Source organism: Phocoena phocoena, chromosome 2 (genome assembly GCF_963924675.1).
Source record: "Phocoena phocoena chromosome 2, mPhoPho1.1, whole genome shotgun sequence".
Taxonomy (NCBI): Eukaryota; Metazoa; Chordata; class Mammalia; order Artiodactyla; family Phocoenidae; genus Phocoena; species Phocoena phocoena.
The window spans coordinates 145,491,291-145,514,813 of record NC_089220.1 but is presented as its reverse complement, the minus strand read 5'-3'; the positions used below and the strand labels follow the sequence as shown (position 1 = coordinate 145,514,813).

Here is a 23,523-nt window from a genome sequence, read left to right as displayed (position 1 = left end):
CCACGTGTCCACCCAGGCCTGCTCTGGGCTCGGGAGCCCTGCCCCTGTCACAGGCTGACAAGGAGGAGGTGAGAGCTGCCTTCAACTTAGGAGTCTTATGTGGACAGGTTCACCCCAATTGCTTACTTTAAGAGCAAACCAAGGCTCAGATCTGAAGTGCCCAGTGTATGAATACAGCCAAGTGGCTTCATCACCACTGTGAGGACCCCTCAGAGAGGGAAGGTGTGAGGTGAGCTCAGCCCGAGGTCTGGAAGTCGGGGGATGAGGCCCGCGTGATCTCCCAGCACCCACGGTGGGACACTGACAGGTTCAGACAACAGGGTGTAAGGACTCCTTTAAGGGGCCCTGGACTGGAGAACCAGCGGCATCTGAGCACGAGCCCAGGGTCTTGGTGGGGTGTGGGTGGTCCAGGACACCTCACAGGAGCCTTGGCTGCTGGACCAGGGGGAGAGCAGTGTGAGGAACAGAACACCATCTATCAGCCTTTGCTTGGTGCTGAAGCTGCTGCTGTGGGGCTCCATCGCCCGAGACCAGCACCAGACTTTGGGTTTTAATAAGCTCATGTCTGGTTTGATAGAAAAGCTAGACTTTCACATATACTTGTTCAGAAGCAGGTGACCCTCTGGCCCACGTGGACGCATGCTGCCACCTCCACGGCCCGTGGGAGGGAACATCCTGGCGTTCCTGCTACTCCTTGTCGCCTGGGATGCCTCCCCACGGGACGGTGGGAGGGTTCTGTGCAGGGGTCCACCTCCACAGGGACCCTGCAGTGTCAACCTTCCAATCCAAGAGGGTCCGAGAGGGCCAGCGTCTTCCCACAGACAGTGGTCACCAGGGGGGGCTCTTCCCTCAATGACTTGGTGACTCCGAGCCTGAGTGGGGCCAGCAGCTCTGATATCTGGAAGGTTATCCTCAGTGGGCTCCCCAGAACTGGAGCTGTGCATCTTCACCAGGTGAAGGCACCCCCGCTCCTGCTGCACCCGGCGGGCTGCTCGGACAGTACAGCAGGGCGCGGCGAGCTCAGACCCCAGCCCGGTTCCCAGCCCAGGTTCCCATCCCGGCTGTGCAGGGACCCCCTGGCCATGCGCCCTCTCTGAGCCTCGGTTTACTCATCTGTGGCAGCACCGTCCCTGGGGGTTGTTAGGAGGTCACCAAGTCAGCATGGTTAAGGCATCAGCGCCGTGCCGGGCCCGAGTAGCGCCGACAAGGACTATCTGGCCCGTTACTGATGGTGTTGAATGAAGGCGTATTAGGGAGTCAGGAAACCAGCTCGGCAAGGAAGGCGGGCTATCAAGTGCCCAGATGTGCGTCCAAGGCCCAGCTCCGCCCTTTGGCAGCCATGGGGCCTCGGAGGAGCCTCACTGCTTCCTAACCTGTGAGTTAGGCTGACGTGAAGGAGATGCACAGGGCCCAGCACAGGGACTGGCACACACCCAGCGCCTGAGACATGTGAAGACGGCATCACTGTAACTGCTAACTATCATCTTTCATTATTATTAACAACACAGGATGTGAAGTAAGGCATGAGTTGGGACTGAAGGCTCTCCCTCATCAAGGCTCCAGGAAGGTTTCCTGCAGTGCAGAGCTGGCAGAAGGTCCACTCCTCCTCAAGGTCACAGTGGGTCTTCTCAGCCCTTGAGACCTTGGGCCACAGGACTGAACGTGCCCGAAGACTCCCCCGCACTTGGAATGCTCGCCTGCCAGACGGGGTGTGGCCGACACCGAGGGCATATCCCCTCCAGCCCCCTCTCCAGACCTGCTCCCCTCCTTCCTGGAAGCCCAGTGGTCCAGGCAAGCCTGAGGTTCAAGGTGCAGTCACTGGCACATCTCTGGCCGATGGGAGACAAAGAGGTCATCAGGGACTTTAAGGTTCAACTAAACACTCAGAGTCATGAGGGCTCCTAAGTTCAACCAGACGTGGGGCTGCTTCCTCAGAGGGAATAAGGCAGGAAGCACAGTCTGTCGGCTGGATTCTTCCGAGAGTCCACACAGTGTCCACACAGCCGCCCAGGCGCTCGCCTCGAGCACGAGGGTAAGAAACGCCCATCAGGGAGGGTGTGTGGAGCCATCCCAGTGTCCCAGGAGACAACACCTCTTACACTCACTCCATGGGTACGGCTTCCAGGGGCCCCTCGAGGGATACATCCGGTTACAAGGTACCCTCCATGGGAAGTCCAAAGCTTTGTACCCCGCAAAGATGCATCTTCCATCGAGACGCAGTCACCATCTTTCCCATCTCTACCATGGCTGGTGTAGACTTTTGCCCTTTTCTCTCTGCTTCCTGTCCGGAACAGGAAGTGGTGTCCGGAAGGATACGGACACTGGCTGGGGCTGAGGTGACCCGCCCGAGGAGAAGGCCGATTCCCGTGTCACAAACCCATGGAGCCAGGAGCCACTCGCCTCTGGATCTCTGTACACAACAAGCTTCCCTGTTTGGACAAGCTCCCAGTAGGTGCATGGAAATACATTCCTAACTGATCAACGTTTCTAATTTGGGGGTGGTTTCCCCACATTCATGCCATCCTAGGGTGTTTCATCATTATCTCTTCCTGTTCCTGAGTCAGACTTTTGGTCCTTCAAGTCTTTGTTGAATATGAATCCTCTGCTATGAAGGGGTGTGTGTTTGCTTTAAGATCGCTACGTTTTCGTTAACAGTCGAAGGGCTTCTCTTCTATAGGACACTCTAAAGTAAGGCGGTCCACACTGGTTTGAGCTGGTCACAAGCAGCCTTAGCCAGTCTGGGTTGGTTGGAGGCAGCTGTTTTGATTTGGTCTAGAACAGTCAGCTGGTATAGAGCGGGGAGTCTTCTGGAAGTCTGACTGCTAGAGGTATGACTCGGGGCACCCAGGCACACACTCTGCTTCCCGGTCCCTCCCCCTCCCCTCCCTGCAGGTGTGAGGCTGATTCAAGCCAGGGGAGCTTCATGTGCAAATCATCCCCCCAGACAGTTTGAGGGAGTCCTGCCCAAATGGCGCCATGCAATACGTTGAAAAGTGAGCTTTGGGACTTCCCTGGAGGTCCAGTGGTTAGAGCTCGGCACTTTCACTGTGGGGGACCGGGGTTCAATCCCTGGTCGGGGAACTAAGATCCCACAAGCCGCACGGAGTAGGCAAACAAAAAAAAAGACAAGTGAACTTCTTGGATCCACAAGAGCCTCCATCACCAGACCAGTGGACTGGCACAGCCCCATCCTGGCATCCTGATCACCAAGGAGACTGTAGCTGGGATGTACCACATCCTCCCCTAGGAAGGAGATGCTGGGTCCTGCCAGTCCCTGGGTCCTGGAACAACCACACTAGCAGGCTGGATTGGGATCATCATAATCTACTGAGACCTGATGAAAACCAGTGTGATCCAGTCTGAACCAGCTAAAATGTACCCCAAACCGCATGTAAACTGCTGAGTGAAATCCATCTGAGCCTACTGGAATTGGTCAAAACGGGGTCAAGGCTATTTGAATTGTGTAATATTGGTTCCGACAGTTCAAAACTAGTTTTTATCCAGCTGGAACAACACCGAGCCAGTATAACGTGGAACCAGTTGCAACCGGGTTGAGCCAGTGAATTCACTTTTAACCAGTTTGAGTTGGGCTAGCCTGATTTAAACCAGTCAGTCCCTTGAAAGGGAAATTTGAGGGCTTCAGTTTCCCGGGTTTTTTTAGTTCTTTACTAAAAAAGAAAACCAGGGTAGTGAAAGTCTAAAGTCATTTACTTCTGAAGATTAATTTACCTTGCTCGCATAAATATTCATAAAAATCAATTACCAGCTTATTGAAAGAATTAATAAACTTCACATTGTTTATTGTGACCCACCAGCAAGAGCAGGAATCAGCCTCCTGGCAAAGCAAAGATTCTACTTTTAAGAGGCTCTTTACCGTGTGGTTGGAGGGCATCCTAAAGGAGTTGCCAGGGGTTCCCTGATGCCCTTCAGACAACAGCCAAGCAGGAGTGCTCCCCACACCAAAAGTGACACAGATCAGCTGGGTTTTGTTTTTTGTTTTTTTTTTTTTGCGGTATGCGGGTCTCTCACTGTTGTGGCCTCTCCCGTTGCGGAGCACAGGCTCCGGACGCGCAGGCTCAGCAGCCATGGCTCACGGGCCCAGCCGCTCCGCGGCATGTGGGATCTTCCCGGACCGGGGCACAAACCCGTGTCCCCTGCATCGGCAGGCGGACTCTCAACCACTGCGCCGCCTGGGAAGCCCTGGGTTGTTTTTTTTTTTTTAATTGAATGTTAAAATACAATATTAACCTCCTCAAAAGAGACAGGAGAGTGGAAGGAAATGAAGAGTCTTTAAAAATAAACTAGCAGTCTAAATTTGGATGCAATTATATCCACCCTAATCAAAAGTGTTAGATCATAATTAGCAGCTTATACAGAGACATTTCAATTTATTAATTCAATCATCGTGTTATGTGTGAGGCCATTACTGAAAGTATAATTAAATGGGATGGTCTCCTGTTCCCTAATCAATTGGATCTTCTCCCCTCCCATTGAAGACGTGGGGCCGAGCTCCTTGCCTTATTGTAGAACTGCCTTCCCCTTGAAGGAGTGTTTTCTACACAAGCTTTGTGGAAGAAAACCAAAAGTCAAAGTCCCATTTGCTTTGAGATAAAAATATGTCAGCTGTCCCCTAAGAGAGAAAATTCAGTTACTTACCAGCCACAAAACTTGGAAATGATGCCACCTTCTTCGTCTGTTAGGAAATATGAAAACACACACACACAGTAGGTTTAAGTAGTTGGCCCATAAGATCTAGGTTAAGATGATCAATTACCATAATTAATGGTGGCAATTAATTATGGTAATTAATTAATTACCATAATTAATTAATCATGACTGGTCTTCCCAAGAAGTCAGCTCCTTACAGCTAACCAGTGTCTTTCCGGCGCCATGATGTTTGGGTGGGGTACGTGTAACCAATTCTCATGGAAAACCTGGGGTACAAAAGGCCATCAGCTAAAACCAGATTAGCATGTCACTGTAGAAGGAATATACCCAGTGGTTCCCTAACTGGTAGGCATGAGAATTTCCAGGCACATCTTTAAAAGCAAGGAAGGAGACCAGACGCCACTGCATGGGTGGCCACAGTTATTTCATCCAAGTTAGAAAATCTCATCCAAACCATGTTAGCCAGAAAAGGGAAATAACTTGCTTAAGGCCTCATTCTAATAACCTCCCCATCATGGCAGTGAAAGTTTACATGGGATTGTTTTTTAAAACCACACTGTTGGTTTAGAACTGTGGCTCTCAACCCAAGTGATTTTTGTCCCCAAGGGGACATACGGCAATTTCTGTAGACATTTTTGGTTGTCACAACTGGGGGAGGAGGGCTGCTACTAGCATCTAGTGGGTAGAGGCCAGGGATGTGTCTAAACACCCTGCAGTGCAAAGAACGGCCCTTCACGACAAAGAAGGATCTGGCCCCAAATGTCAATGGTGCCACCCTTGAGTAATCCTGTTTTAGAACATGACTGTCAGATAATGGGATAGAATGAGTTTCTGTCAAATCGGGGAGCACCAATGTCCCCCACGCACCAAAGGCAACACATGGGCACACTGTGGTATGGGTCTGAGTCAACAGGAAAGGGCCTTCCCTTCCTCGTCCTGCAGGGCCACCGGGCTTTGCTTGATGGGACCCCCCTTCCCCAGGCACTGGGTGGGACAAGAACATGGTGGAGAGCGTAAGCCCATGAAGACAGGGTGGGCAGCTCCCACATCAAGGCCCTGAGCCAGAACTCTCTTCCTTGGAAAAATTACCTCTAGAATGTTGTTATTGTCAACAGGGCCATTGAGATCAGAGCGCTGCTGCTTCCTCGGCTGCTCCAGACCATTGCAAACCTGGAAACCGGGAAGTTAAAGACAAAGATGGTGTTTTCACACGTGAGAAAAAATAAAAATAAATAAAAAATAAATAAAAATTTAAATTAAAAAAAAGAAAAATAAACCAAGACACAAAACTGGAGATACAATATGATACAATTTTGTAAAATGCATGTGTATATAGGTATGTGTGTGTACATACAGATATAATTTAACTTTTCTGCCAATAATATGTATACTTTTATACTTCTAAAAAGTTACTTGAATCATATTTTCTAATTTCTTGTTTATTACTATTTTTAATTGTGGTAAAATACATATCACAGAAAGTCTGCCATCTTAACCATTCGTAAGCGTACACTTCAGTGGCATTAAGTACTCTCACATTATTATGCAACGATCACCATCCATCTCCAGAGCTCGTTTCATCTTACAAAACTGAAACTCTGTCCCCATCAAACACTAACTCCCTATTCCCACCCCACCGCCAGCCCCCGGCAACCACCAGTTCCCGCTATCAACTTACTCTAAGGAGCGCGTACAAGTGGGGTCATACGAGATTTGTCTTTTTGTGACTGGCTTACTTCACTGAGCATAACGTCCTCAAGGCTCATCCCTGTTGTAGCAGGTGTCAGTATGTCCTTCCATTTTAAGGCTGAATAATATTCCACCATTTATACAGAGCACTCTTTGTTTATCCATTCATCAGTCCACGCACACCTGGGTTGCGTCCACCTTTTGGCTGTTGTGAATAATGCTGCTACAAACACCAGTGTACAAATATCTCTCAGAGTTCCTGCTTTCAATTCTTGGGGTATATATATATATATATATATATATATATATATATATATATATATATACCCAGAAGTAGGACTGCAGGGTCATATGGTAATTTTATTTTTTATCTGTTGAGGAACCACCATACTGTTTTCCACAGCAGCTAAGCCATTTTACATTCCCAACGACAGTGTCCAAGGGTTAAAATTATATTTCTAACAAACTTAAATTCTTAGTTCAATGCAAATTCAAAAATCTAAATTCCTTAGTTAATGCAAATTAGTCAACCTACTACTAGAGGAAAAATGCCCCAAGGACATGTCATAAGTCTTCTCTTAAGGAAGACATCAACCCAAAATTCCTCTTACTTCGACGAACAAAATTTAAAGTGTAGGTATATTTTCTCTACTTAGTGCCCTGCACTATCCAGAAGATCTCTCCAGATCCGAGCACTGAAATCACTGTCCAAACCCCAGAGGAGGCTCTGGTGAGCCAGCATCTTAAGTCAAGTTCCAGAACTTTCTGGAAATAAATTATCAAGCAGTAACAATATGATGATGCCAATAACGTTAACAAGTTTTATTTACAAATAAATAAATTTATATTATGAACATACGTATACATTATACTTATATTTACATTATTTATAAATAAGTAACATTATTGATCGCATCCTTTCCCATATGAGATGGATGTGCCCATTCCTGCTTTACAGGTAAGAGGACTGAGGCTCCAGGTGTGGACAGGAATGGCCAGGTACCCACAGGCTCAGGCAGCACAGCCATGTGTCGTGTCTTCCCTGCCCTAGACTGTCACTGTCATGGCCTGTGACTTCATTAGATCTCTGTGCAGGGGTTAGAGAAAATTGAAAAGACCCAGGCCCACCGTCCTAGCCCTGAAGGGAACAGGGGGGTTGTGCACGAGGCAGACCAGGGATCCTCTCCATGACTGCAGGTACCACTGGGCTTCAGAGGCCGCGGGCGTGGAGGGGATGGCTCAGACAGGAGGTGGACAAAGCTGGCTGGGCATTAAGGACCGGGCAGATTTGTGCCACATCCCGAGAGCAATCTGGGCTCGCTCAACCCACAGGAAGAAATGAGGCCTTCCCGGAGCAGAGGGGGTGCAGGGCACAGCTGGGGCCAGGAGGGTCAGATGTCTGCTTTGTCCCCTCTTCCTTGCTGGAAGCCCAAAGGACTGCCCCTACCCAAAGCCCCATGAGCCCCCAGACGGCGCCGGTGGGCCCTGACCTGGCCCCGCTGTTCTGGTCTGTCCCGAGGCAGGGCTCTGGGGCCCCCTGCTCCACCCACCACAGCCCTCCTTTCAGGTCTGGCCCCATCCTTCTCCTATCAGGTCTAATCTATCCCCCATGGATCCATGCTACCCAAGCTGAGCAGACAGCACCCCTTCCTGCAGGGCTGAGCCTGAAGGGGTCACTCCTGCCAGGGTCCCACTGGAGCCAGGCTTCTTCCCGAACTCCTAATGGGCTCCTGTCGCAGCCCTACTGGCTCTGCACCTCCCGCTGTGGACAAGACACACCAGGAAAAACCTCCTGTAATGTCCAAAGGGGTCTCTCACCTTAAAGGGTGTTCTCGTCTGCCTTAAGTAAGGCTCTAATGTGGGACATGCCCCAGACAACCCTCTGCTGTCCTGTACACCTCCCAATTTCAAGATCCACTTAGAGCACATCAGTATTTTACCTTCTTGTTTGCGAAATTTCTAACCTGGTGACCATCCCTAGGCTAAGTTCACAAACTTCATTTCCTGAAGGCCTGCACTGCCTTACAAGGAGCCACACAGGCACCAGGAATCTCCAAAAGCCCCAAAGAAACCAACCAATCAACTGAAAAATGAAAACGGGGTCAACCACACCTAGTACACACTGAGTATTTGTGTCCCCCGCCCCCCACCGCCAAAATTCATATGTTGAAACCTAACCCCCAGGGCAATGGTATTAGGAGGTGGGCTGTTAAGAGGTGATTAGGATTAGATGAGCTCATGAGGGTGGGGTCCTCATGAATGGGATTAGTGCCCTTATAAAGGGGACCTCAGAGAGCTCCCTCGCCCCCCACCTGCCACGTGAGGATGTAAAAGAAGATGGCTGTTTAGGGAAGTGGGTTCTCACCAGACACCAAATCTGCCAGTGCCTTGATCTTGGACTTCCAGCCTCCAGAACTAAGAAGTAAATGTCTGTTGTTTCTAAGTCCCCCAGTTTATGGTATTCTGTTTTAGCAGCCCAGAAGTACTAAGATAACAGTCCTTCTACAAATGTTACAGATTGGGCTAGAACCTAATTTTTCTGGCAGAAGGAGGACCATCATATGGGGCAACAGACTGTCATCAAGGTGCTGAATACATAGTGGGAAACGGCAACACCAGGACCGCCGCTGGCCTTGTGTTGGGTATCTCTGGCAAATGGAAGAGGTATCCCTTCTGGGGGACACAGTTCGGGTTTGGCCAGGGGAACCCAGGCTGGAAGTCAGTGCCCTACACCATCCCCCAGACAACTCAGTGTGGGGCCACAGCACGTGGTGACCACAGGCAACACAAGGTCTCAGGTCCATGTACAAGGGCAGCTTCTCCCCAAAGCTTCCACAGGCTCGACCCTTCCCTCCAGGCCAACATTTTCTCTAACTCCCTCCGACCACTCATCACCATGACAACTGCATCTCATAATAAACAGCCGGGGTTGTTTCCAGAGAGGCAGGAGGACGGCTTGTACTGCTTCTCCTTGGGAGAGCCCATCTGGTGCTCAAATTTTCATCTCAGGGGCCAGGGTGGGGGGTTTGGCAGCAGGGGACACAGGACCTGAAATGAACATGGTTAGAAGCCCATATGGATCTCAGAGGGAGATGCTGTTTAAATCCTTCTGTGCCCTCCCCATGGTACAGCAGCCAGGCACACCTCAAAATAAGACGCCAACAGGGATGGGAGGGCCACATCCCTCATCAAGTACCTGTAGTGGGGTGTTCTTGGTGCCACCCACTGGAACCCCCATCAGCCATTGCTGTGGGGGAGGGGTGAGTGAAACATGTGACCTGAAATATGCTAATGCATATTTCTCCCCACTCCATGGAGCCCGGAGACCAGAGCACGATGTGATGGCACAGGCTGGTCACAAAATGCCAGGACCAGGGATGGCTGTTCTGGGCAGAGATGACTTGCTTGTAAGAAAAATACACTAATTTGAATAAATTGTTCGAATAAATATCTTGGCTCTAGTTAGGGAAACTATAAAGCTGGGATTTTTTAACGTGTCAATTCTGATTGTGTCTGCTGGATTAAACTGAGAATCTGGCAATATACCCCACATGGCTTCAGATGGAATAACAGCAAACAAGCGCACGCCCGCTCACACCATCTGGAACAAAAGCTGCGTGTTTCCGAGTGCTGTCCTGAATGACGAGCACGTGAGTGACATGGAGGGGAGCTCAGTGAGGGACAGACAGCAAAGCCAAGGAAGCCGCTGGACTGTCCTATCTGCCCCCAGACACAACTCTGAGTCAGAGAAACCCCAAGGGCTGCAGGAGTCTTCTCCAGGAGTCGTTTCTTGCTCTGTTCTCCAAGGCATCGGTCAGCCCGACTCATCGGACATTCCAGCTCAGGAGGGGCAGCTGGGGCAGCGACACTGAGGATGCTCCCGTGGGGCCAAGCTGAGAGCATAACCCACGGGGCCCCTGACGATCTGATCAGCGCCCTCCAGGCCTTCTCTCAAAGGCCCTCCAATCCATCCCCTGACAAATAGGTGGCTCTGAAAAATGACAATTTTGTTCTTTTTCTCCCACTCCTCTTCCGACTCGGGTCACTCTGTGATATTTATCCGCAGGAGGAGGAGAGCTTGGATAAAGTCTTTATTCTTATCACAGTTACCCCTCTGGGGACGATCGCATTTTTTGTTGTTGTTGTTGCGGTACGCAGGCCTCTCACTGTTGTGGCCTCTCCCGTTGTGGAGCACAGGCTCCGGACGCGCGGGCTCAGCGGCCATGGCTCACGGGCCCAGCTGCTCCGCGGCATGTGGGCTCTTCCCGGACCGGGGCACGAACCCGTGTCCCCTGCATCGGCAGGCGGACCCTCAACCACTGCGCCACCAGGGAAGCCCCATATTCTTCTTTTAATGATACTAACATGGTATGAGCTCAACCATTTTACATAACCCAGTTGTCTGCATGAGCTACGTGAAAGCCCAGCAGAATTCATAATCTGGCGTCCACCACTCTTCTGCCCCTTCATGGGCTCAGACTGGCTCAACTTAGTTTTAGATGATTCAAATTGGCTCAGGCCAGTTAATGAGACAAGAGCCTTTTCTTTCTTCTTTTTTTTTTTTATTGTGGCAAATATACGTACGATAAAATGTATCGTTTTAACCAATTTTAAGTGGACAATTAAGTGGCATTCAGTTCATTCACACTGATGTACAATCATCACCACCATCCGGCCACAGAACTTTTCATCATCCCCGATGGAAACTCCGTCCCCTTTAAACACTAACCCCCATTCCCCCCACCCCTATCCTGGCAACCATCAGCCCACTTCCGTCTCTATGGATTTAATTAATGTAGGTACCTCACTTGGGTGGAATCATACAGGATTTGTCCTTTTGTGTCTGGCTAATGTCACTCAGCATCAGCATAGTGGCCTCAACGTATATCCCCGTTGTAGCAGGTGTCAGAATTTCCTTTTTGTTTAGGGCTGAACAATATTGCTTTGTATGTAAAAGTTTTTTTTTGGAACTTGATCATTATAACTGTGGTGCAGAAGAGAAATCAATCTTCCCACAAATACTGGTAAAAATTACCAGGCCATGATCTCTGAGTATGGGCCAAACGGCCCATATTTTAGGTGACTTGGAAACCTTTGGCTTCATTCATCCGATTTCATTTTTCTTGGCATTTAAAAGAGGGTTGGAGATGAAATATTAATAAGATATTAGGCAAGAAAAACCTCGGGCAGCAATCCCACTTCATGACATCTCCCGTGATCTGCAAATCCAATGCAGCAAGAAGCACCCTGACCCGCCACTACTCTTGTGTCTGGAGCAGGTTTTGAGGACGGGTGAATGTCTAGACTATCCCTCCTTTCTTGAAATTAACATTCATATTTCTAAAAGTGACCAGCATGCTATCTTTTATATACTTGGGTCCCCGCGAATGAATAAATGAATGAATGAATGTAGAAGGGAACAGATGACAGCAAGGGAGAGCATCTATTTTCAATGACTAGAGAAGAAAGCAGCAGCAGAAGTACCCAGAGACCTGGCTTGGGTGTGGGGTGGTCTGGGTGTGAGCCCTTGTGAGGAAGACACTTGGGTGGGTGAGTCTGTGTCAGTGCATACCCCTCCACAGCCAGAGACCCAGAAGCTCTGGAAGTGAAGGTCAGGAACAGAGGTCTCCCAGCCGGCACCAAGGGCTGCTTTGAGGGGAAGCGTGAGATCCAAAGTCGAAGTGGGAAGGGTGAGGGGAGGGATAGGGCTGCACCAGAGGTCAGAGTGGGCCAATAGGTCCCAGAGGCAGAATCAGAGGTCGTTTGCAAGTGTTAGGGCCAATGAAGAGGAGGATTGACCAAGGAGGGCAAAGAGGCAACGCCCCGAACAACAACCTCCCTCCTACCTGACATGGTGCCCCGAGCAGTGTCCTGAGAAGTAACCCCTCGGCCAAAGTCTAGCGCAGGCTCGCTGACCTGCTGGCCTGACTGCACCCAGAGCAGGGCAGGGTGGCCAACCGTGGGCAGACCCGGCAGTGCCTCAGCACCAAGGACAGCACACCGCCAGCTCTTAAGAAGACCATCTGCTGGCTGTTGAAACCAACCTGAGCAGCCGGGCAATGAGGTTCTGCAAGCCCAGATCCAAGCATCCTTCAGCTCCAGTAATCTGGGCCTTGGCTTGGTCTCAGGTGGAGAGACCAGCTTCTCTTCCATGAAGGCTGACTGTGGTCTTGGCAGGGTCTGGAGTCCACGCTAGGCCCTGGGGTGCCATCCTGTGCCTCACCCCCTTCTCAGCCTTTCTGAGCTGTGCTCAGTTTTCCTGAGCTGTCCATGGTATTATCTGATGTAGGGTTGGGAGCTATTCTTGGTTAGCCTCCTATTGAAGACACAGTGCCGTGTCTTTTTTAGTAACTGATTAGCATTGACCGCTATCTGAGCGCTTTGGGGTGCAAACCCCGTGACTGCCATCGCCATGCTGTTCCATCTCCGAATCTCGTGCTCAGCAATGTGGTCTTTCTCCCTGAACAGAAGTTGTTACTATATATTCTCCCATGGAGCCCTGCACTTCCTGGGGAATGTCACGTGACTGACTGATATTGTGGGATGTATCTTGAGCCCCTGGCACATGTGGGGGACGGTGGCGGTGCTGCAGGGGCCCGAGGACGGGAGATGCAGGTGGGGCAGCGCCCTGCCTCAGTCCCCCACCCACCTCTCTCCTTCCCCGAAACCTGCCCTGGACACACAACACTGGCCAAGCAGTGCAATTCGAGTCAAAGCAACGCAATCCCAGCTCCACACGTGGTAGGCACCCTCTCCCTGCTGGCATCTCCTCAGATCTCTCCCTGCCTGCCCTTACAGATGCTCCCCACCCATCCCCTGTGCGCCCACACGGGAGCCTCTGCCCTGGTGGCCATCCACCAGAGATGCTCAGGGTCCTCCCACTTCCCCAACCCCCTGATGGCCCTGCTCTGTCCCTCTCTCATCAGCATCCTCAATCCAGCCCTTCACCTTCCACCTGTCCTCCTCCAGGGCTCTGGCCCCCATCACAATCCCCAACCCCACTGCATGCTAAGGACGCCCGTGACCTCCACGTTCAGCCCGCCTGGTCAGCTGACTTCCCAAAGCCCCCCCTTCAAAGTCCCAAGACCTCTCTGCTTATCACCCACGTGGGAGCCCGTCCCCAGGAAGCCTGCAAGGGACTCATGGGCTGGGCAGCGGGGTCTCTGCTGATCACCCAGCCCCACCCGGATGGATGGTGAGTCTCTGCGTGTCTGTCTCCCTCTAGAACGAGCTTCTCAATGCAGACTTAAGTCACTTTCATCTCTGCACCCCCAGGGCCTGGCACATCGTAAGTGCAGTTCGCACGGACTGCGTGGGAGGGCTCGCAGACGCCAGCCAGCCCAGGAGGTGGGGAGTGTGAATTACGTTCAGAAACCCCGGGTAAAGGAGGGATGGCGTTTGGAATTAGAGAGAGACCGGTGGTCTGGAGCCCAGCTCATCTGCCTGGAAAGTGGGGATCTCAGTTAACTTTCAATTCAGAATCGAGTGTGAGAAAATCAGAGCACCCTTGGAGATGTGTGGCTGCCACACGGCCCCCCAGATCAGGGAATCCAGAGCAGAAAGGGGCTGAGGATGCCACCAGGAGGATGTGAGAACCGCCCCCCAAGAAATCCCTGCGGGGAGAGGGGGCACCTGAAGAGGGCCTGCAGAGAGGGGAGAGCCTGTGGGCACCTGGGGAGCTGCTCCCACCCCACATGTCACCCCCGCCCATCAGGCTCCACCCGTCTCCACGGTGTCCCTGGCCAGTCCCATGCCTCCTCTCATCCTGCCTCACCCTGCTGGCTTCGTCCCTCCCTTGATGTCACCCCAGAAAATGGGGACATCATCTTGCTCCCTGCCCGGCCCAGCACGGTCCCAGCTGCGTGCACAGCCTCACCTGACTGCCTCCCCCACCTCCTGAGATTCCCACGGATGTAAGACCCGCACCCGCATCCTCACGGCAAGCGCTCCACGCCCCTCACCATCCGTTGCCAGATACTGACCCAATCAGCTCTGCTCCCACAGCCCCAGGTGGCATGTCCAGAACATTCCCAAACCAGGAGCTGGTGCAGTGGAGTGAGGTCCAGGCTTCCTGGCTCTGCCATCTGTGCTCCTAACCACTAGCCCCAACTCTCTCGAAGGTGGACGAGGGGGGCAGGGAAGGAACTTTCTAGATTACTGTTAGGGGAGGGGCTTTACATGATTTTCCCAAACAATAAAGACAGTGTTTTAGAAGCCCCGCTTTAACTAGATTTTAAAAGCCCTGACGCAAGCCCAGATTCCTGCCAGATGAACTGTTCCATGAAAATAACAGCCACCTCTAGTCACAGGTCCTCAAGAGGCTTCATAAAAATCAAATCAGGGCATTGCGCTGACTCGGCAAATGGGCTCCAAGAAATCAAGTTTGGGAGCTCGGGCAGATCAAGCGAGGGGCTTAGGATGCCGAGGCCTGGATTTCGTTTTCCAGGGCGGTCCCGGGAATTAGTGACAGCAGGCGCACTGGGCGGGGACGAGGCTGGGGAGGAGCACAGGAGCCCAGGGGCCCTTCCATGCACCCTCCCCATGAGCAAAGGGACGTCCAGGACTGATGCCCGGGCAGGCAGGCAGAGGTGTGGGGACGGCTGCAGAACTGGAGCAGGGCTTCAGGAAGGAAGAGGCCAGCTGCACTCCACGGAGGCCTCGGGGGTGTCGAAGACCTTCCGCTGTCCGGCCATGCTCCTGGACACCCCTCCCCCACTCCACCTCAGCAAGCCCTGTCCTCAGCACCTGCCCGAGGGCTCTTTCTCCAGCTTGGTCCGGCCTGGGGGCCAGGTCTGGGCAGACTGTTCCCACCTGGGCACTGTTGCAAGCACCAGGGCCCCTGGCACACCTGCTTCCACCTGGGCACCAGCGACCCCAGGATGCTCTTCTCTCGGCCTCTCAGGGCCAGGGGGTCCTCTACAAAAAGCAGGTGCTCATACTTGCTTCATACGTCGCTGAACAAGGCACATGTGAGCCCAGCGGGAGCATCACGGTGCCACCCCCTACACAGGGCAGACCAAGGTTGCCCCTGCCCCTAATATTCCCCCTCCCTATTTGGTGTCAGCATTCCTGCCACCATCTCCAAAGGTCCTGCATGAAGCAAGTCTTGACTGAACGCCAATCACAGCAAAGGCGCCCGCACAGGGAGCAACGCTGAACACTCGTGTGTGTGATGTGGCCTCGGGGCCCTGGATCACACCTCCCTCTAACTGCTATATCAAGTTGACTACGATGTATTGGTCTTTCCCTTTTTCTATTGTCAGAGGGCTCTTTCTAGAAAGCACTGGCTGGGCTGATAATAAACAGAAATCATGAAAACCCCGAAGAATCAAAACACGCCTTTGGTTTGCCCTCCAGACGTGTGGAGCTGTTCCACGTGGTGGTCACGTAAATCTGAAGCCTCCATCTCTACGATCACTGAAGCCCTGATGTGTACCCAGCCCACACGGGCATGGAGGGCCAGGGAAGGCTGCAGCCCTAGGAATCTACAAGGCGCAGAGGATGGAGAGTCTCTGAAAGAAGTTCGGGCACAAAGCAGGTGATTCTGGAGGACCTGATCTCACAAGAGCTGTTACAAGTGAGTCCTTGCCAAACACAGACGCACAGCAGGGACCACAAGAGCCTGTCACCCCAGGCACCCCAAAGACCCACGGAACCAGGATCTTTGGTGCTGGACAAACATGCTCTTACCGTGCCCCCAGGAGCATGGGGGGCACCCCTCTTCACAGGAGGTGCACTGAGGACTCGCCTGGTCCTCCTAAGCTGTGACACCAGCCCGGGTGGGGTCCTCCCTCCACACTCCCGGCCTCGCTGCCAAAGGGCAGAGGACCACCCTGGCAGATGCAGAAACGGCCATTCTATCTGGATATTCAATATGCATCTGGCTGGACCCAACTCATGCACCCTTTAATTGCTGTATGTAAAAAAAAAAAAACAAATCAATATTTCATGTCACCAAAGCTCAACAAAATTAAGAAAAATGCCCCATGAATAATCTCTACTTGATTGATTTGATCTATGGCCTGAGCCCTCATGAAGTCAGGACGTTGCGACAGTTTTACAGGCCGGAGGTCTGGTGTCTGCCGGTCACCTTGCTGGTGCCAGGACACACTCGCCGTGAACGGTAGAGCCCGTCAGGTCTCGTGATAACTGATAACGAGTAAACGGATGACAGGGCAGAGGAAACTCACCCACACTCACCCCTCGCTGAGCTCGGCATCACCTCTTCTAGAGCTGCCCAGGGTCACAGGTACGAGCCTTGCCCTAACCAACTGTTCAGGCCTCATACTGTGTAACCATGGATGCGGTACCGACGCCACACAGGTCTCAAAGGCCTCATCTGTAAAATGGGAATAACCCTAGTCCCTACCTCTTCCAGTTGCTCTAAGACTCACTGAGATCATATACGTAAAGCCCTAGCACGTTGCTGGCCGTCACTACCCACACCGGCGTCACCTCCACCGTCACCCAGGGATTTTCCACAAATGGCAAAACAAGAAACATTAAATCCTCAGAAGCCACGGGTCCCAAAGGTGACAGAGGTGACAGCTTTCCCACCACTGTGGGTTGATGATGACCATCCTGGGACTGAGCCATACGGGGACAGGTCCTGGGATGTCACACGGTCTGGCCCACTGCCCCGAGGATGTGCATCTTTGGTTGGTGTTTTCCTGCAGGTAGAGAAAAGGGCTTGAGGCTCCAGAGTGTTCGGGAGAGGTGGGCGGAGCAGGGCTGCGGTGTCCTCGTCGCTGGGAGTCTGGGATGAAGGCGGCACCCATGCGAGCACGGGGGGGATCTCTAGGAAGGGGAAGGCTTTGCAGCAGAGTTTCTCAAAGTCATCTGCCAACCCAACACAGTCAGCTCTCCTTGTTCGTGGCTGTTATGTTCAATAAAGTTGCCGTGAACCCTGAATGAGGGGATCCTGGACCACCGTTCCCAGAGGAAATACAGGGTGAGCTTCCCCTGAGCCTCTGGTCCCCACATTTCATCAACCGATCCATACATGACCTTGTTCTATGTATGTTTCTATTTAAAGACACCTTATTTACCATGTATTACTCACAACTAATTAATTATATCCAGTATATATAATAAAACACTAGCTGAGAAGAGTTTCACATTTTCCTGACCCGGGATAACAAGACTGTCAATTTCATTGGCTAGGGTCAGAGTTAGGGTTTTCAGCCTTATAACAAGATGTTTTTGAATGGGTGGTCATCTCACAAATCCACAAAGTTAGCCACTTTTCCATCACTCCCTCACACCCTGTAGATGTTACTCCAGCACTCCGTGGAGCAGTCCCAGGTACTGATCGGCAAATTCTTCTTCCTTTTTCTGAATGTACCATGTTGTTATCTGTTAACACTGAACTCACGGTCAAGAGCTCTGTCATTCACACCTGAATGAAACACCCAACACACGTGTTTCTCTCCAAAAGGCCTAGACAGCACTTCAGCACTGCACTTGGGGGTCACTCTATCATCAGCAACAAGCACACAAACGCAAGAGACACGGCACTAAAAGGACCACAAAAAGGACACTTTTTCATAGAACGAGCTAAAACAGGGCAGGGCATCTCCTTGTTCAAACTTAGCTGGGAAGGGGCATGTTGAATGACTCAATTTTTTTGCCTGTCTGTGCATGTCCGAAAAGGACTGCATAAGTGCCATGGGTATAGATTTTTAAGGTTACAGATAAACTCTAGCGAGCAGGCAAATTCACAGATACCAAATCCATGAAAAATAAGGATCAGGCACACCCCGTTTACAGAACACCTCTAAGCGGATGCTTCGGGGAAATCCTGAGAGGCAATTTGTCTCTTTGATTTGAAAACTTTTTTTTTTTTTTTTTTTGCGGTACGCAGGCCTCTCACTGTTGTGGCCTCTCCCCTTGCGGAGCACAGGCTCCGGACGCGCAGGCTCAGCGGCCACGGCTCACGGGCCCAGCCGCTCCGCGGCATGTGGGATCTTCCCAGACCAGAGCACGAACCCGTGTCCCCTGCATCGGCAGGTGGACTCTCAACCACTGCGCCACCAGGGAAGCCCTGTTTTGTTTTTTCATTAATTTATTTTTTATTGAAGTATAGTTGATTTACCATGTTGTGTTATTTCAGGTGTACAGCAAAGTCACTTGAGTTATAGATATATTCCTTTTCAGATTCTTTCCCCATGTAGGCTACTACAAAATGAAAACTCAATGCTGGAATTCTACAATGTCACAGGGCAAAATATTTTTTGCCTCTATTTTCCAAAATGTCCTCAATAAACTTTCATTGATTTGAAAAAACTTTTTTCCTGTAAAAATACTCACACGCGGATCTCCTCTGTTCCCCACGATCACACCCTAGCTTCCCGCAACGCCAAGTCCACCTCCTTCAGGTTCTCCAGACCTGCGTGCCCCCGTGCAGACCTCTCAGTCTCCTCAGAGCTGCGTGGGGGCAGCTCTAACTGCAAACTGGAGCCTTTTCAAAAGAAAAGAGGCTAGGGCTTCCCTGGTGGCGCAGTGGTTGAGAGTCCGCCTGCCGATACAGGGGACGCGGGTTCGTGCCCCGGTCCGGGAAGATCCCACATGCCGCGGAACGGCTGGGCTCGTGAGCCATGGCCACTGGGCCTGCGCATCCAGAGCCTGTGCTCCGCAACGGGAGAGGCCACAATAGTGAGAGGCCCACGTACAGCAAAAAAAAAAAAAAAAGAAAAGAAAAGAGGCTAAAGAAAAACATCTGCAGCAAAAAGTAACATCTGTGGTGCACGTATAAAGTGTTGCTAGGAAATGGAAAAGCATCGAGACCCCAAAAGATAAAAGGCACCAACCATTCGTAGAAGAAAAGTAAAGTATCAGACAAGAGGATCATGGGGTCAGCATTCATGCATAGCCTGGGAATTTATCCTCAAGTAATAAATCCAAAGGAGGAAAACCTGCCTCCCTCATACAAAGAGGTCTGTATAGTCTCGTATATAAAAGAAAATGCCATCTGCAACCTGCACACTCCATGGCAGGATATGTACAGACAAATCAATTAGATGGCCCATTGCCTGAACTTCAAAGGTTGGCAAAAAGGATCAGGAAAACGATATGACAACACGGAGCGACATTTACAACATGGCAGATTTTAAAAGCAGGATGGCAGAATCACACGTGGGACCACGATGGCAGCTAGAGACATTGTTTATGCTCAGTGCCAGAGTCTGAGAAGGTGGGAACCACGGTCCCATTTCTAATTCTACTGTAATATTGTCGTCCATACAGCGACTGAGTGAAGTGCTATTCAGCACTCTTAGAAGCACCCACGACATAACTTTTCGAGCTTTGAAATGAGGGGAAGAAAGGAGGGATGCTATCTATGTACTTCTCCTCCAACAGGAGTCCTCCAAGAATTGCTTCTCAAACTGCATGTGGCATCTTGCTAAAATGCAGCCTTAACTAATAAGGACCTACTGTATAGCACAGGGAACTCTACTCAATACTCTGTAATGACCGATATGGGAAAATAATGTAAAAAAGAGTGGATATATGTATAACTGATTCACTTTGCTGTACATCAGAAACTAACACAACATTGTAAAGCAATTCTACTCCAATAAAAACTAATTAAAAAAACAAAACAAAATGCAGGCTTGGCACTGGCAGTCCTGGGCCGCCGGTGGTGCTGGGCCGTGGACCATACTTTACAAACCAACAGTCTAAGCACCTAGATGGCTGATGCTGTCCATTTCTCCCTCAGGTGAGTTCCACCACAGCCTTCACTGTGTGCACAGTACTGGGGGGGCTGGCGTGGGACTCAGGAGCACCCTGTGGACCTGTTGGGGGCCAGGACTTTGCTGGCCACACGGCCTGGATATTCCCAGGGTAGAAGGGGGTTCCTTTTAGAAAGGCAGGCTGTGGTCTGAAGCAAGGAATTGCCAAACTTCCCAGGGAACTTCCTTCTTTACACACAGACACACGCAGACACGCAGACACGCAGACACACACACACACACACACACACACACACACACACACACACGCACGCATATCTTGCTTTCAAGACGGTTCCTGCCACCAGCGGGTCTACTTGATCAAATTTCAAAGTGTTCTTCATCTGGATGAGCCATTCAGGTCTATAAGACATGATGACCCAGCCAGGGCAGAGCCCTCAAGAGGAGGCCAGTTTCTTCGGGGGCCCTTGTCCGCCCTGAGCTGGGAATCACCAGCCTCTCCCCTTGATGGAATTAACTTGTGAATGAATGAGTGAATAAAGCCAGAAAAACTAGGCAATAATAAACCAGCATAAATGAGCCTTTCCGGGGTCTTGGAAGAGAGCATTTGTTTCAAGGAAACACTCTATTTGGGGAGAAAAGGTACCTGCCCTTCCACCCAATGCCACGCCTGAAAAACAGACCTCCTCTGGGCCCCCGCCTCCACCCTCATCCACCCCCAGCCCTCCAACCCAAAGGGCTGCATTTTCACTCAAACTGGCATGCGATTTAAGTAAAGCCCAACATCAGGTCTCGTGCACTCCCCACCATATGCCCTAGAGATCATTTCTCTTGACTGGAACTTTGTCCGGGCATCACTTGTCCTGGCGAGGCTCAGCACGTCATCTGCCTCGCGTGGTCCACATCGACCTGTGGTGAGTCCAGTCCTGCCAGGACTGCAGAAGGACAGCAGTACTGTTCCCTAAAGCCCAGACCTTGACCCCAGAGCCGCCGCTATTGTTGGGGGGCGTCCTCCACATCTGCTAGCGGACAGCAGTTTCTTTACACCCCAAAGCCCCCAGCACACACAGAACGGCCTCAAATGACAGGAACACCCCGAAAGTGAAGTCAATTTATGCCTAACGATCTTTAAAAAAAAAAAAAAAGCATCAAAGGGAAGTTCCAGAAACCTACAGTGAGTCGATAGGACTTGTTGCCCAAACACGAGCTCTCACTATCTATACTTTTCAAATGCATGAACTCTTCTGGGGAAAAAAATAATATTAATGAAGCCTTTAAAAAATATGAAAGCAGTTCGTTCTCATTTGCCCACAGATTTAGCTAAACACAAGTTCCTTTACATGCGTCTAATATTCACATCTTTTTATATACATGTAAGTTTTTTTGAAAGGCAGCTTGTCAAGAGGGTTCATTAGAATACACACTCACTTTGCTATAATTAAAAGAAAACAGTTACGCTTAAACCCACTGGCCTCATTAGCATACATCTCTTCTCCAAGACTTTGTCAAACCTTCAAATAATCATTTGCAAAATGGTTTTTTACAGCTAATTGCCCATCATGCCAAGGCCCCCAAGCTTTCAGAGAAGTAGTCACCCAATAAAACCATCCCCAGTGAAATGCACTCAGGTCGCTGCCCCTCGACGCTAGGCTGCCCCCAACCACCAGCCGCAGCTGCCTGCACTCACCGGTAGCCCCCCATCCTTGCCGAAGTCCGGCCAGCCTGAAGAAACCCCCTGGTGAGGGGCAACCGTCACAGGGACCACCCCCAAGTGAGCAGATCCAGGGCAGGCACACTAAGACCCAACCTCTTCTGGGTGGGCTGGGGTGTCTCCTGGGAGCCCTGGTTGCCAATCAGCCTTCCACCAGATTTTCTTGACATTTAGCTAAGGCACCTGATGGGTGAACAGGAGTGGCTGGGCCATCCACACATAACTGAGGGAATGGAGAGCTAGGCACACATTCTGATCTACAGGTTACAGCAGCACCTTTGCTCTCCGGGCCCCTCCATCCCCTTCCCTGGGGACAGCCAGGGTCCTACCTGCTCTTGGGGCCACTTTGGCCTCTCCTCAGGAGTCCTGGTCTTGGTCTTGAAGCTTCTCTGGGGGTCTGCGGGGTGCTTGGCCTCGGGAGGCAGGTTCAGGGACTTGGGCCGGCCCTCGTGTCTGCTGGGGCCGCGGCGGGCCTCGGCAGGCGGGCAGGCCTCCGAGGGGCCCCCGGGCCCCGGCTCGGGTGCCCGCAGCAGCGCGTGCTCAGGGCTGGCCTCGCTGGCACCGGTGATGCTGCTTGTGCTCAAGCTCATCTTGATCTCGGCCACGATCTGGTCGATGTCCTCTTCCTGGTCCTCCAGGTCCCCGTCCCCGCGCCTCGGGCGGTAGGGGGATGCGCTGCCCTCGTTCCCGTTGGCCTCAGCGGGGTAGTAGTCCTGGTAGGCCTCTTCGCCGGGACAGTAGTGGACACCCTCTTCCTGGTCCTGGGCCTCCAGCATAGAGGCCTCAACCTCGGGGGTGGGGAGGTGGCTGTCCCGGTAGCCGGGGCTGCCCTGGTCCCCGTGGCCGTGCAGTTGCGGGCCCGCCGGATCCGTCCACTCCTCCACTGCCTCCTGGCACTCGTCCGTCTCCAGGTGGTGCGTGTCGTGGGCCAGGTAGCCGTCCCCATTACAGTCCATGCCCTGCAGGTAGCTGTCGTCCTCGGGGCAGTAGCGGATGTAGTAGGTGATGCCCTCCTCTTCCTCGGGGAGGCCCTCATCATAGTCCTCCTCCTCGGAGGTGTTGTTCACATAGTCGGAGCTGGAGTCCCCATCGGGGCTGTGGTCGTGGCCGCCCTGCTCGGCGGGCACAGGGCTCTCGGGCCGCAGGGCCGCCAGCTCCAGGCCCTTGGGCACGTACTCCTCCAGGGGCAGCTCGGCATCCTCGCTCTCGGGCTCCGGGCCTGGCCTCGCCCTGTGGTCCAGCATGCTGCTCGCCGTGTTCGGACGCTTCCGGTGGGCCATGGCGGGCAGTCACGCGGCCATTGTCATCAACGGGCAGCCACTGTGGGGAGGAAGAGGGGACAGGACAGTCAGAGCCCGAGAAGCATGCCCCACCAGCATGGTTTACACCAGAGCGATGTAACGCGAGTCTGTTCAAACGACGTGACGCCCCCACCCCAGCTGACTGGTGTGTCAGGACCGGCGCACACACCTGCCAAAGAGAGAGGAGGACACCGGGGCTGGAGGAGGAGGCCCCAACGACCCCCAGGATGCCTGCTGCTTTCCCCCCAACTCCCTGCTCATTCGAGACTTCCCTCTCTTTTTTTTTATTTGAAGTATAGTGGATTTACAACATTGTGTTACTTTTAGGTGTACAGCACAGTGATTCAGTTTTTTTGTTTTTTTTTTTTTTGCTGTACGCGGGCCTCTCACTGCTGTGGCCTCTCCCGTTGAGGAGCACAGGCTCTGGACGCGCAGGCTCAGCGGCCATGGCTCACGGGCC

General features: G+C 51.9%; 1 protein-coding gene across 2 annotated transcripts in view; it reads right to left on the bottom strand.

Annotated features, from left to right (window-relative positions):
- Nucleotides 1–23,523, bottom strand: part of APBA2 (amyloid beta precursor protein binding family A member 2) — a 194,511-nt gene that overhangs the window by 39,913 nt on the left and 131,075 nt on the right. The window contains exons 3-5 of one of the 2 annotated variants that reach the window (XM_065872994.1): nt 22,092–23,082; nt 5,758–5,838; nt 4,657–4,693 (exon numbers count right to left, since the gene is read on the bottom strand). In XM_065872994.1, coding sequence (XP_065729066.1) covers nt 4,657–4,693; nt 5,758–5,838; nt 22,092–23,042 — 1,069 coding nt within the window. In that variant the 5' untranslated portion in view covers nt 23,043–23,082. Of the gene's footprint in view, nt 1–4,656; nt 4,694–5,757; nt 5,839–22,091; nt 23,083–23,523 lie in introns of those variants that run through there. The other variant, XM_065872995.1, reaches the window with a different exon arrangement.